The following is a 15899-nucleotide window of genomic DNA, read 5'->3' as shown; positions in this document are numbered from 1 at the left end:
CGGTCTCCATGTATTAGGAAGTTTGACATCACTGTCCTATATAAACAATCTTCCGCTAAGACTCAAAGATAAATGAAAAGAGGGAGGAACCACTTGGAATATTTTAGCAACCTTTTCTGTGACACTTGCTGTGACATCACCAGATATGCAAATTAATTCCCTCAAGATGGAATTTACTTGCCTCATGCCCTGTTATTGTAGTTATATTAAATTACATAAATTGCTTGTTTTCATTTTACAACATTGTTTAGGTTTTGTATTAATTAAAACAATGTAATAATAATAATAATAATCTTAAATTGTGTGTAGCTGTAGATTTAAGCAGTTTATCTGGATTACTTTGTTTAAGCTGTATAACGTTACCTGATTTTTTTGTTTTATTTATTAAAACTAAGTTAAAAAGGACTCTAAAGTCAAAGTTAAATTTTTATTCAGATGTATGCATTAAAAAACTTTCCAATTATCAAACTATCAGTCTTTTATATACACTTTCTAAGGCACCGGCCCCAACCGCGCATGAGCAAGAGTTCACAGGGTGTATGAGTCTGTGATTGGCTGATGGCTGTCACATATTATAGGGGGCAGGAAAATAGAAGGACATTTTGAAATTTGGCAATACAGTATCTCTATATTATGCATTTAGTGATTGTACTAGAAACTGTAATTAATGGTTCTTTAAAGAGATATTGAAATAATTCTTTATTTTGTTATATTTAAAACCAGGACATTTTAAGAATTACTACATTTTCATTTTTAATTATTGTGTTGTAGGTAATTTATGCTGGGGCTGGGTCAGTGTTAGTGTTTAATTTTTATTTTGTGGCTGCTGTTTACACAACATAAATGTAAATACAGAGAAAAAGGAGTCTAGTGATCAGCTATACATTGTAACAATGAGCAACTTATACTTTGACTACCATCAAGAGGAATAGCTGTCACTTATATGTGGGAGCTTTCAAGTTATAATGAACAGCTCAACTGTGTTCTAGCTCTATGCTCTAAATCCAAAGAAAGTGATGAGTCTATGGAAAGTTAATATGATGATTTGTTGATGAGAAGTTGAGAAGTGAAATGGAACATTGTAAATGGCAGCTCAAACACTTTATGCAAAGTATTTTATGGTAAAATTTGAGACCTACCTTGAGTTGAAAAGCACATAGAAAAATTCACTTGTATTGAGCCATAATGATTATTTTGGATGAAAAATTGGATTACAACAGTTCTTGCATTCCTAATAATGTTAGCTAAAGGGTCATAAAGGATATTTTATGAAATAAGATAATAGGTAAGGAAATGTGTTTATAATATTTTTCTTAAAAGTACAAGTTAATGCAAAAAGTCCATAAATAGAATTTATAAAGGGCACCACTATCAAAAGCATAAGCTTCCTAAGAAAATCTCTAAATAGAGGAGGTGCAAAAACAAATTCCAATTATACTTGCACTTCTTGTAATGAGTGTGAAATAAATATACAGTCCAAAGGATTCTGATTAGATTTCCTAAATACGATTTGCAAGCTTCTGTTTGATAAAAAGAAAACAACTCATATCTGTAAAGTATTTGCAAAAAAACAAACAGAAACACATTTTGCATTATCCCTCAGCAAAGGAAAAGTGAAGGAAAATAAATTAAAACATTTCAAAAAATATTGACACAACATAGTAATGGGGGTGCATTTAAACAGTTCCCACAAGGGCTCACTTGGTTCCTGCTGCAGACCAAATAGAGAGTAGGTTCAAAATAACCTGGGCTATCACACATCAGACACAAGACTGCAGTATGCATAAGAACATTCCACTCTGACCATAGAGATCTTTATGGATATCCTTAATTGGATGCAACTTTTCTCTTGGCTTCTGTACAGTTCAGCGATCTGAGCAGGCATTATCTGTATTGTATAATGATGAAATGCCTGCTCTTTAAAGAGGCTGAGAAATGTGCTGCATATTGTTAGCAATATTCATACGGATCCCTGTGATCTGTTGCAATGTCCCTGCCTTTACTAGGTGAGAGTCTTGGGGGTTTCATAGTAATGAGAGTCATTTGATCTGCAGTTTTTGGTCTTGTGAGACAGTATTACCACATCTGCACACCTGTTTCCATATTGTGTGAATACGTGTGTGAAAGTCTTTATTGGTTTCCAATTTTTTTGCTGGTATTGTGGAAGAACTCATTAGGAGGTTGATCGCAATCTTTCCGATATTTGCTCTGATAATGAGGTTTCATATTCAGTCAATCTGGGTGTTGTGATTTTAAGGTGACCGCAATCCAAAATGGAAATCCTCACAGTCACAAACACGTTTTCACTAGAAAAGTTCCTGAAAATGTGTTTTCAGTTGTTAAGTGCTTATACCAAAACTGATAAATACAATAGCCTATTCACACCTCTTAAGGTTACATTTAAGTTGTTTTGAGTTCACCGTTTGTAAAGTGTGCAATGGGAATAATTATTTACATGTGTGAGATTAAATCTAAATCCATTCTGATAACTGGTAAACAATCTGAATGCCATTTGTATATGGTCATGATGGATATACTGGAGATTTTTGCTCAGTGGTGATCTTGTCACTTTTAAGCATTTTTTAAAAATATTTCTAGTCATCGATTGAGAAAGCACAATTTCAAGTTTGGCAAGATTTTAGAAATAAGTTTCTAGTAGGAGAAAGCTAAGTGATAAGATTTTTTAAATTGCAATAATGTAGTCACAAAAATGTAACCAAAACTGTAAAACCCCATTGTCAAGAACTAGGATTTTCTTTGGCCAATTTCTATTACTGTAAAAAAAATGAAAATACGAGGTTCTGGATATTGTAAATCTCAATTTTTAAAAACATAATTGTTGCAACTTTTAATTTGCAACAATTTGCAGACAGACTATACAATAGTGATGAACATAGCTTTAATTAATCTAGACCATATAAACAAATACACCTCTAAAATATCATATGTGGCCAATTTTAGAATGTCTTGCACATATGTAACATAATACAATTATACCATATTGTCTTGTAAATATGTCCAAAGGCCATTTCGAGACATTATCAAATACCTTTAGGTGTTGAATTCAATAAATGTAAAATGGGTTGAAAATGTTTGAGAAAATGGATTGCGATCACCAAGAAAATGTGTCTCCATGTAAAAAATAGGCATTTGTGAGAAACAGCCAAAATTTTACGATTGTGATCGTCTTGAAACAAAAAGTGTCAAAACCTGCTGAAAACAAATTAGCCAAGAGATTACGATCAACAGCAATGGCTGGTACTTTTGTGTTGTAAATTATTTCCTCTTTATGATCGTTTAAAAACAACAACATTTTTTTATAGTTATTACAAAATAAATTAACTTCTTTTTTTTCTACTTCCCCTTTTAGTACATGCAATGCTTTTTCATTCCCTGTCCAAGTATCTTCCCACATGCCTGGTGCTGATGCAGAGCACCATAACTTCATGCGGCATATCATTGGTCTGATAGCTAGCATCCTTTAAAGACAGAACAAGCTGGCGACATATGCTAACAGGTTAAAGAACAGGAGTTAATTTAATTTACTAAAATTTATGAAAGGAAGCATTTTTGGAAGGAAATATTCTAAAGAAAATAGATATAATCACATTTAAACCTATTATCTTTTTTTAAAATACCTTTATGTCCCTTTATGTAATAACCACATAGCTCTTTGTTTTCAGAAAATTGTGGGAAACATTTTTAAAATGATGCTAATTTATAAATAAATTGATGATAATTCATAATATTTTTGTTTATTTAAATATCAGAGCTGACTGCAAAAAAAAATAAACATGGACTGGCTCATAACATTAGAGGATAGGTTATTTCAGAGCTAAGTTGGGTTCCACACAGTTTTGACATAACAGAGGAAATATCACAAAGGGGCACATGTTTTTGCAAAATGGAATGACACAGAGCATGGTTGAAGGTGTGAATGATAGACAGATGTATTGTCTGTGAAGATTGTTCCACATAACCCAGGTTTAAAAGCAAATTTAATTCACATGAAAGCAAAGCTCAGATTACATACCTCAGTGGGGACCCCTTGGGGGTTGCAATGCCATAGCCCTTGGAATCCAAATTACCTCCCACCTTCATAGTATCACATGGTTTTCTTTGTTCAATGTATTCATTCATTGTAGACTCCAAAAGATAGGCATATTTTCCCTTTGATTTTCTCACTCTGTTCATTCCATCCTCAGTAGTCTTTACGAAAACAGAAGGTTCTGCTGAGCGCATGTAAGTCCACATCTTTTCAAAGACAGCAATTTTAGACCGCTGGGAGAGAAAAAAACTTAGCTGTATTGAAGGATAGAAAATGGATATTGAGCATCTGGAAACTGGAATTAGTCACACAGCATGTACATGCATGAGTCAAATATAAAAAAATTGTGCACGGAATGTATAAATAAATTGCATTTTTCCTAATTTCTCCTTATGCTTTTCCACAAGTGCTTTCAAAATTTATATCAAAAGTAAAATAAAATATTAATGAGATGCTTTTTTATTTTTAGAATTTTAAGGAAGACAATCTCATTTAGTTGAATATTATGAATCCACTATAAAAAATATACTGCAATATACGTTTGGCTGAAATATATTTATTAATGCCACATAGAAAACTGTTTTTAAATTCCTATAAATCAACATTAGTAGACCCAAAAATATGCATCTCATTGCCTTTTTATGTGAATTCTGAAAATTCAATATTTTCCATACTGGATGAAAATTTAAAGTACAAAGATGGAATCTAATGGCATGTTAAATTCCACATACCCATCATTACTTAGATTGCAGATATGGGTTATATAGAGAATGGCCTGTATATTCCTAAATAGAGAATGTGCAAAACATTAACTCTCTTACCTTAAAAAATTCTTTTGTGGATCCTGAGTCTAGAGTCCCATACGCTATCTCAGTTTGTTTGGCCAGGTCGTCGGCACTCTCAATAGGTGATACCATTCTCTCGACAGTCAGGAAGGCAGCTAAGTTTGCAGTGTAGGATGAAATAATTATCAATGTGAAGAACCACCAGACTCCACCAACTATACGACCCGAGAGAGACCTAAAAAACCAGAAGACTAGAGTGAGTATTGAAAAACAAACCATTTGGCCAGAAAATACTTATTCACTGGTAAAGTTAGGATCAACCATTGCATAAAGAAAAACGGTCTGTCCTTGTAAGTTACAAGATGTCTCCCAAAGAAATAATAAGAACTCTCTGTTACATAAAAGTTCTCAATGGAGGACAAAGTACAGAGGGAGACCCTGGCTTATGTTATGTTTAAACTTTAATATTATGCCTAATATAATTGAAATGACTTGGTTTTCAGTACCTTACATTCACATGTACCTTACATTCACAGTTTTTTCGTATACATAGGTTTATCTTTCAGAGTTATTATTTTTTTTTTGAGAATTTTGATAAAAGCTTTCCACCTTTTAAGCTGTGAGAAAAAACTGTAAGATCTGTAGGGCGGAAATGTTTACAGAATTATGCCGGGTTTGATAGACACTTTCATATACGCCCATGTTCAAACCATTTTACAAAAAAAACAACTTTTTCTTTATATTTTGTACTTATAAGTATAAATGTCTATCGGCTAGATTACGAGTTTTGCATTATGAGTGAAAAAGCAGTGTTATGGGTTATAACACTGCTTTTTCACTACCACTGCTATTACGAGTCTTTGGCCGTAATGCAAATTAACTTACGCAATTTGCGTAAAGTCTTTTTTCAATGGGACTTACATAGCTCCGATATTACAAGCTTTTTCTGGGAGGCCAAAAAGTGAGCGGTACAGCCTATCCCGCAAGATTCGTAATGCAATCTAAAGTCAGTAGTTATGAGTTTTACGCTACAAAGCTGTAGCATAAAACTCATAACTAATGTGCTAAAAAGTACACTAACACCCATAAACTACCTATTAACCCCTAAATCAAGGCCCTCCCGCATCACAAACACTAAAATAAAATTATTAACCCCTTATCTGCCGCTCCCGACATCGCTGCCACTATAATAAACATATTAACCCCTAAACTGCCGCACTCCCGCATCGCAAACACTAGTTAAATATTATTAACCCCTAATTTTACTATTAATAACTAAATAATTCCTATTTAAAACTAAATACTTACCTACAAAATACACCCTAAGCTAGCTACAATATAACTAATAGTTACATTGTATCTAGCTTAGGTTTTATTTTTATTTCACAGGCAACTTTGTATTTATTTTAACTAGGTAGACTAGTTAGTAAAAAGTTATTAACTATTTATAAACTACCTAGCTAAAATAAATACAAATTTAACTGTAAAATAAAACCTAACCTGAGTTACACTAACATCTAACCTTACACTACAATTAAATAAATTATATTTATTAAATACAATTACCTAAATTAAAAAACAAACAAACACTAAATTACAAAAAATAAAAAAAGAAATGATCAGATATTTAAACTAATTACACCTAATCTAATAACCCTATCAAAATAAAAAGCCCCCCAAAAATAAAAAAAAATCGCTATCCTAAACTAAACTACCAATAGCCCTTAAAAGGGCCTTTTGCTGGGCATTGCCCCAAAGAAATCAGCTCTTTTACCTGTAAAAAAATACAAACAACCCCCAACAGTAAAACCCACACCCACACAACCAACCCCCCAAAATAAAAACCTATCTTAAAAACCTAAGCTCCCCATTGCCCTGAAAAGGGCATTTGTATGGGCATTGCCCTTAAAAGGGCATTTAGCTCTTTTTCACTTGCCCAAACCATAATCTAAAACTAAAACCCACACAATAAACCCTTAAAAAAAGCCCCCGAAGATCCATTTACAGTTTTGAAGACCTGACATCCATCCTCAATGAAGCCGGGAGAAGTCTTCATCCAAACGGCAAGAAGTCCTCAACGAAGCCAGGAGAAGTCTTCATCCAAGCCAGCATAAGTGGTCCTCCAGATGGGCAGAAGTCTTCATCCAGACGGCATCTTCTATCTTCATCCATCCGGCGAGCAGCGGGTCCATCTTCAAGACATCCGGCACGGAGCATCCTCTTCAATCGAAGTCTTCTTCCAGAATGAAGGTTCCTTTAAGTGACGTCATCCAAGATGGCATCCCTTGAATTCCGATTGGCTGATAGATCCAATCAGCCAATAGGCTTAAGCTCACATTCTATTGGCTGATTGGAACAATGCCCATACAAATGCCCTTTTCAGGGCAATGGGGAGCTTAGGTTTTTATTTCGGGGGGTTGGTTGTGTGGGTGGTGGGTTTTACTGTTGGGGGGTTGTTTGTATTTTTTGTTACAGGTAAAAGAGCTGATTTCTTTGGGGCAATGCCCCGCAAAAGGCCCTTTAAAGGGCTATTGGTAGTATAGTTTAGGCTAGGTTTTTTTTTTAATTTTGGGGGGCTTTTTTAATTTTTATAGGGCTATTAGATTAGGTGTAATTAGTTTAAATATCTGATCATTTCTTATTTTATTTTGTGTAATTTAGTGTTTGTCTGTTTTTTGTAATTTAGGTAATTGTATTTAATAAATGTAATTTATTTAATTGTAGTGTAATGTTAGGTGTTAGTGTAACTCAGGTTAGGTTTTATTTTACAGGTAAATGTGTATTTATTTTAACTAGGTAGTTATTAAATAGTTAATAACTATTTACTAACTAGTCTACCTAGTTAAAATAAATACAAACTTGCCTGTAAAATAAAAATAAACCCTAAGCTAGCTACAATGTAACTATTAGTTATATTGTAGCAAGGTTAGGGTTTATTTTACAGGTAAGTATTTAGTTTTAAATAGGAATTATTTAGGTATTGATAGTAAGTTTTATTTAGATTTATTTTAATTATATTTAAGTTAGGGGGTGTAAGGGTTAGACTTAGGTTTAGAAATTAATATGTTTATTATAGTAGTGGCGACGTTGGGGGCGGCAGATTAGGGTTTAAAAAATGTAGGTAGGTGGCGGCGATGGTAGGGGCCGCAGATTAGGGGTTAATAATATTTAACTAGTGTTTGTGATGCGGGAGTGCGGTGGTTTAGGGGTTAATATGTTTATTATAGTGGCGGCGATGTCCGGAGCGGCAGATTAGGGGTAATAAGTATAATGTAGGTGTCTGCGATGTCGGGGCAGCAGATTAGGGGTTAATAAGTGTAAGATTAGGGGTGTTTAGACTCAGGGTTAATGTTAGGGAGTTAGGTGTAAACATAAATTTTGTTTCCCCATAGAAATCAATGCGGTTGCGTTACGGAGCTTTACGCTGTTTTTTTGCAGCCGGCTCTCCCCATTGATGTCTATGGGGAAATCGTGCATGAGCACGTAAAACCAGCTCACCGCGGCTTTCAGCAGCTCTGTTATTGGAGTGCGGAATGGAGCTCAATTTTGCTCTGCGCTCACTTTTTGCCTGATAACGCCGGGTTTTTATAAACCTGTAATACCAGCACTGTAGGGAAGTGAGCGATGACAATAACGTGCAAGTTAGCACCGCACCCCTCATAACGCAAAACTCGTAATCTAGCCGTATGTTTTTTGCACATCAAGTGTACTGAAATTAAGATTTACACTGTGCATATTTAATATGATTTATTTCTTTGTAATCTACATAAAAAAATATGATTTTGATAAAATATGATATTTTGTGAACAATTTTGTTTTGATTTTTTGATGCACCTTAACAATAAAAATTTTTCCTCAGTATATTTGTGTGAATGGTTCAATTATTCATTTTGATTATTTTTACATTACATTTTTCATTGTACACTTTTGTAATGTATGCATCTACTTACCATACAAAAACGCAGTACACGCCCCTTAGTGAGACAGGGTAAATAGTGGCTTTATATAATTCCACCAGAAAAATAGAAAGGCTGGCAAGTATTTTATAGAATTTCATCAGCCCAGAGACCTTTTTAGATTTGGGCTCTATATTTTAAGACTCTATATTTTGGGAAAAATCGAACTAAATAAAATGAGACATTGTTAATATCTTAGAAGTGTAAACCTTCATTCCTGGTAACTGAAATACCTTGAGAACTGGGATTGAGCACCACTGATCTTCATATATACAAGTATATCTACCTCGGCATTAACAAGGCTCCTCACTTCCACACTTGTTAATAAGCAGAAAAACAAGATATTTAGCCTCTTGACTGTTCTAAACATGCCAAGCATACTGGTCATAACCAGTATCTAGTCCAGCAATATCCAATATAAGGATCTGTACCAGATCATCACTGACTGTAACAAAATAGGAACAGGGCCTGGAAATAATTATTTGAGATGATTTGGAGTTTGAGTGATTGATTTGTGCAACTGACTTCCAATAGGAACCATATGGATAACTACTGTAAGGGAATTCAAAATGACTATGCTACTCATAAGAGTAATAATTAACCCCGGGAGACTAAACAGACCTACTGTTACTTCTATGCTGTCAAAATATATGTTCCTCTTAAGGAATCAAATTATATATTTGTATTGTATTTCCCCTACTCCTACATAAATTTACCTGTATGAGCAAATGTTTATACAAAGTGATATAAACTTAGGGCAAGACAAAATATAAAGAAGTTTACTATTTGGAGAGGTTCATAATGTAGTATATTTCTAACCATTCCTATTGCAATCATTTTACAGTTAATTACTCTTGTTTAGCATTTGAATTGGGGTATAGCAAACCATAGAGCCATCACTTTGGTTACACAACATTGTGATAGTTTGCCTAGAACATTCACTTGGACAGTTTTTTTAGAGTTTTTATACATTCCCTGATATTTTTGAACATAACTAGCTACATTTCTTTTCCCCTACATTTATGGCTGAAACCACACTGGTATTTAATGGTCCACTGATATTCTCATGTGTGTGGTTTTTGCAGGTATTATATATATTCTGGCAATGTATTGGTCAGTTTGAGTGTAAATAAAGGATTTAAGTTATACTTAGAATAAGGGATAGGGATATGGTATACAACAAGGGACTGAGCTGGAAAGGGGTTAAAGGTGTTTGTGTATGTGTACATGTTTATATATACTGTGTATATATATATATATATATATATATATATATATGTGTGTGTGTGTGTGTGTGTGTGTGTGTGTGATGTTTATATATGTATGTGTAAAGTGTTTTATGCTTAAATTTAATTTAAAAATTATAGGACAGAACTACATGAAGAACTCCACTACTTGAGTGGATTTTTTGCTTTTATCACCTTAGTGCTTGGGTAATATCCAAAACAAAAGTTAGAGCCCCCCCATGAAGTCTATTATATGAGGGATTTAGCGCACTCACACTATCTGACACACAGATGTTACTACACTATACTATTGCTTGAATAATAAAAAAAATATCTTGCAATATAAGTGCAAAAATATAAGTGCTTTTTATTGGGTTTAAGCAATACATAATAGTTATAGTGCTAATATTTATATATAGTGCTATAGTGCTAATTTTTTTTGCTCAATGTGTAATCTAGCCCTTAGTTGGGTGGCCTAGACACATATCCGTGTGGTTTAAAAGCAGGGTCAGGGATCTCTGGGGTCATGGTTGGAATGGCAAGAGTGAGGTCAGGGCCATGGGCATTTATAGACAATTTTCCAGGGTGCCCAAACAAAATGATTAGTGGCATCGTGCAACAGAAGAAAGCTGTGTATTCTACATATGTACTAAACATCATCTTAAAAATAGTGACTCACAGCTCTCTGAGACAGCCTCAAGACAGGAATACAAGGGAAGAGCAGACTGCAACTGCCTTTTTTTTAACTTCTTACTATGAAAGTTTAATGTTTCAACAAGAGTATAACAATATGTGATGACTCTCAAAATACACTAATGGGCCACATTTTTTAGGGGTTAGATAACAACTTCATTTTATTACTTGCTGTTGTTGTTTACTGTCACTTTAATTATATAGCTCACCTGGGTGTGTTTTTGTAGCAATGTGTAGTTTTGCTTATTTTTTTAAAAACATTGTGCTGATAATGAAGTCCCAAAGTATCAGATGTAGACCCAAGTCTACAGTCTCCTGCTTGCTCCTATTTGTGTAATGGGTCTTTTCTTTTGCAGGGAGGGGGAATAGTCTGCTGTTCCTGATTCCCTAGCCCCTTTCACTGGGTGTCCCAGCCTAAACTCATCAACAGTGCTAAACTGGGAGATTCTAAGTATAATTTTAAATGCTTTTTACTGGATTTTTAGATCAGTATCTGAGCATATTCTTCTTTATAGTAGTTTCTATTACATGCAATTATGTAAAGATTGTTGTATACTGTCCCTTTAAATATGATAAGGAGGTATTACGAGCTATCTATGGTTGTGCTTGTTATCGGCATGAAACATAAAATGTTTTTTGACACCTCCTTGAGTTTGGGTGTTTTTTTAAAAAAAAGAATAATATGTCAGTTTTCCCTAGTGTTTTTTAATACATTATTAACACAAACACAACTTTTAGTTTTAGAAAATACAACATGAAAACAAAACTAACGGCTAGATTACGAGTTTTGCGTTAGGGTTAAAAAGCAGCGTTGAGAGGTCCCAACACTGCTTTTTTCCTAACGCTGGTTTTACGAGTCTTGCAGGTACAGGTGTACCACTCACTTTTTTTCCGCTACTCGAACATACCGCAAATCCACTTACGTAAATTGCGTATCCCATATTTTCAATGGGACTTGCATAACGCCGGTATTACGAGTCTTGGAAAAAGTGAGCAGTAGACCCTCTCCTGTCAAGACTCCTACCGCATTTAAAAGTCAGTAGTTAAGAGTTTTATGGGCTAACACCGTAACATAAAACTCTTAACTAAAGTGCTAAAAAGTACACTAACACCCATAAACTACCTATTAACACCTAAACCGAGCCCCCCCCTCCACATCACAAACACTTAAATAAAAAATGTAACCCCTAATCTGCCAACCGGACATCGCCACCACTTTAATAAATATATTAACCCCCAAAACCGCCGCACTCCCGCCTCACAAACATTAGTTACATTTTATGAACCCCTAATCTGCCATCCCTAACATCGCCGACACCTACCTACATTTATTAACCCCTAATCGTCCCCCAACATTGCCGCAACTATATTAAATGTATTAACCCCTAAACCTAAGTCTAACCCTAACCCCCCCTAACTTAAATATAATTTAAAATAATCTAAATAAAATAACTTTATTTAACTACATTTTTCCTATTTAAAACTAAATACTTACCTATAAAATAAACCCTAAGCTAGCTACAATATAACAAATAGTTACATTGTTGCTAGCTTAGGGTTTATTTTTATTTTACAGGAAACTTTGTATTTATTTTAACTAGTTACAATAGTTATTAAATAGTTATTAACTATTTAATAACTACCTAGCTAAAATAAAGAAAAAAATACATGTAAAATAAAAATTAACCTAAGTTACAATTACACCTAACACTATACTATAATTAAATTAATTCCCTAAACTTACTAAGTTAAATACAATTAAATACAATTATCTAAATTATGAAAAAAAACACTAAATTGCAGAAAATAATAAAATAATTACAATTTTTTAAAACTAATTACACCTAATCTAATCCCCCAAATAAAATAAAAAATCCCCCCAAAATAATAAATATCCCTACCCTATACTAAATTACAAATAGCCCTTAAAAGGGCCTTTTGCGGGGCATTGCCCCAAAGTAATCAGCTCTTTTACCTGTAAAAAAAATACAATACCCCCCCAACATTAAAACCCACCACCCACACACCCAACCCTACTCTAAAACCCACCCAATCCCCCTTAATAAAACCTAACACTAATCCTTTGAAGATCAACAACTGGGCAGAAGTGGTCCTCCAGACGTGCAGAAGTCTTCATCCTATCCGGGCAGAAGAGGTCCTCCAGATGGCCAAAAGTCTTCATCCAGATGGCATAATTCTATCTTCATCCATCCAGAGCGGGTCCATCTTCAAGACATCCGACACGGAGCATCCTCTTCCTTCCGACGACTAACACTAAATGACGGTACCTTTAAGTGACGTCATCCATGATGGCGTCCCTTCAATTCCGATTGGCTGATAGAATTCTATCAGCCAATCAAAATTAAGGTACAAAAAATCCTATTGGCTGTTCCAATCAGCCAATAGAATGCGAGCTCAATCCTATTGGCTGATTGGATCAGCCAATAGGATTGAACTTAAATCCTATTGGCTGATTGCATCAGCCAATAGGATTTTTTGCTACCTTAATTCCGATTGGCTGATAGAATTCTATCAGCCAATCGGAATTGAAGGGACACCATCTTGAATGACGTCACTTAAAGGTACCGTCATTTAGTGTTAGTCGTCGGAAGGAAGAGGATGCTCCGTGTCGGATGTCTTGAAGATGGACCCGCTCTGTATGGATGAAGATAGAATTATGCCATCTGGATGAAGACTTTTGGCCATCTGGAGGACCTCTTCTGCCCGGATAGGATGAAGACTTCTGCACGTCTGGAGGACCACTTCTGCCCAGTTGTGTGAAGATGTCTCAAGGTAGGGTGATCTTCAAGGGGTTAGTGTTAGGCTTTATTAAGGGGGGATTGGGTGGGTTTTAGAGTAGGGTTGGGTGTGTGGGTGGTGGGTTTTAATGTTGGGGGGGTATTGTATTTTTTTTTTACAGGTAAAATAGCTGATTACTTTGGGGCAATGCCCTGCAAAAGGACCTTTTAAGGGCTATTTGGAATTTAGTATAGGGTAGGGATTTTTATTATTTTGGGGGGATTTTTTATTTTATTTGGGGGATTAGATTAGGTGTAATTAGTTTTAAAAAATTGTAATTATTTTATTATTTTCTGTAATTTAGTGTTTTGTTTTTTTCCGTAATTTAGATAATTGTATTTAATTGTAGTTAGTTTAGGGAATTAATTTAATTATAGTGTAGTGTCAGGTGTAATTGTAACTTAGGTTTATTTTTATTTTACAGGTAAATTTGTCTTTATTTTAGCTAGATAGCTATTAATTAGTTAATAACTATTTAATAACTATTGTACCTAGTTAAAATAAATACAAAGTTGCCTATAAAATAAAAATAAACCCGAAGCTAGCTACAATATAACTATTAGTTATATTGTAGCTAGCTTAGGGTTTATTTTATCGGTAAGTATTTAGTTTTAAATAGGAATAATTTAGTTAATTAAAGTTTTTTATTTAGATTATGTTAAATTATATTTAAGTTAGGGGGCTGTTAGGGTTAGACTTAGGTTTAGGGGTTAATATATTTATTATAGTGGCGGCGACGTTGGCGGTGGCAGATTAGGGGTCAATAAGTGTAGTTAGGTGGCGGGGACATTGGGGGCGGAAGAGTAGGGGCTTATAAATATAATGTGGGGTTCGGCGATGTTGATGGCAGCAGATTAGGGGTTCATAAGTATAATGTAGGTGGTGGCGGTGTCCGGAGCGGCAGATTAGGGTTTAATAATATAAAGCAGGTGTCGGCGATGTCGGGGTGGCAGATTAGGGGTTAATAAGTGTAAGATTAGGGGTGTTTAGACTCGGGTTCATGTTAGGGTGTTAGGTGTAGACATAACAGGTTTTTCCCCATAAGAATCAATGGAGCTGCGTTAGGAGCTGAACGCTGCTTTTTTGCAGGTGTTAGTGTTTTTTTCAGCCGAATCTGCCCCATTAATTCCTATGGGGAAATCGTGCACGAGCATGTTTAGTCAGCTCACCGCTACCATAAGCAGCGCTGGTATTGAGGTGAGATGTGGAGCAAAATTTTGCTCTCCGCTCACTTTTCTGTGGCTAACGCCGGGTTTGTAAAAACCCGTAATACCAGCGTTGTCTGTAGGTGAGCGGTGAGCTGAAACTGCTCGTTAGCCCCACAAGCCTTACTGACAAAAACTCGTAATCTAGCCGGTAATTTATTTTCTTTACTCACAGAAATATAAAAGTTCTACATTTTGTGTGGGACCTATTGTCCAAAATGTGTAAGAAGTACATTCTATTTACACTCCAAATCAACCCCGTTATTTTTTTTTCTTTTGCTCAACTGTCAACACCAAATCCTCATCACAAGGTGACCTTTAAAAACATATACAAATCCAACAGGCCTGCAGCTTTTGCAGTGTCTTCTAGTCATAGTCTCCTCAGCTGGCTGAGATTTAATTAGCACTTTGGCCCCTAGTAAAGGGATAAAGCATAGTGACATGGTTCTATATGCATGTTTATGCAGGCAAGTAGGTTGGGATGTTTTTGCTGCGGTGACCCATGCTGTGAATTCACTGCCAGCTCTGTTGTTTCTCTCTGTGTATATGCCTTTCCATTGCATAAAAAAGAAAGCTACTGAATGCCAAAGATCTTTTCAGAGAAATGCTCAATATCTCCCATGGAGTATGGATTAAATATCATGAAGTCTTTAGACTCTCTGTGCATTTGTCCATGGTATTCATACAAACATTATTAGCAGCCTCTGTGGGAGTTCAAAGCACACAAAGTCTTCTGAGTTTAAACTCTAGCAATATAGTAGTAATAATTAAAATGTATTATAGTTTGTGTTAATGCTTCTGAATGCTTTCTGTTGATTGCATTACCCACCAAAGAATGCAGATAGTATTTGGAAAAAGTACAGAATGTTCTTACAATCTCTACTTAATAATATGTAGGCCCAGTGGCACGTTGCACTAGATTAACTATTGGAAATCAATATAATATACAGTAAGAACGCAGTCAATGAAAAAAACGTTCTAAAGAAAAAAAGTAAAATATTCTATTTTCTAAATGATCCTTAAATTAAGTTCCATAATTTGCTGTGTTTAATCTCTACATATTACAGTGAGCCAATCAGTATAAGGATACATAGGGGTAGAATTATTAAGCAGCGGATGCTGCAATCTACCCCGAAGTTTCCTGCTCGCCGTAAACTGAAGTTAAGAAGCAGCAGTCGTAAGACTGC

At 34.9% G+C, this 15899-nt stretch overlaps 1 protein-coding gene across 2 annotated transcripts in view; it reads right to left on the bottom strand.

The window, feature by feature from the left end:
• Positions 1 to 15899, bottom strand: part of GRIA1 (glutamate ionotropic receptor AMPA type subunit 1) — a 411236-nt gene that overhangs the window by 20559 nt on the left and 374778 nt on the right. For both annotated transcript variants that reach the window (XM_053718693.1, XM_053718694.1), the window contains exons 12-13: positions 4870 to 5068; positions 4034 to 4281 (exon numbers count right to left, since the gene is read on the bottom strand). In XM_053718693.1, the coding sequence (XP_053574668.1) occupies positions 4034 to 4281; positions 4870 to 5068 (447 nt within the window). The remainder of the gene's footprint in view (positions 1 to 4033; positions 4282 to 4869; positions 5069 to 15899) is intronic.

The sequence above is a fragment of the Bombina bombina genome, chromosome 6 (genome assembly GCF_027579735.1).
Source record: "Bombina bombina isolate aBomBom1 chromosome 6, aBomBom1.pri, whole genome shotgun sequence".
NCBI classification, from domain to species: Eukaryota; Metazoa; Chordata; class Amphibia; order Anura; family Bombinatoridae; genus Bombina; species Bombina bombina.
This window is presented reverse-complemented; position numbering and strand designations above follow the sequence as displayed.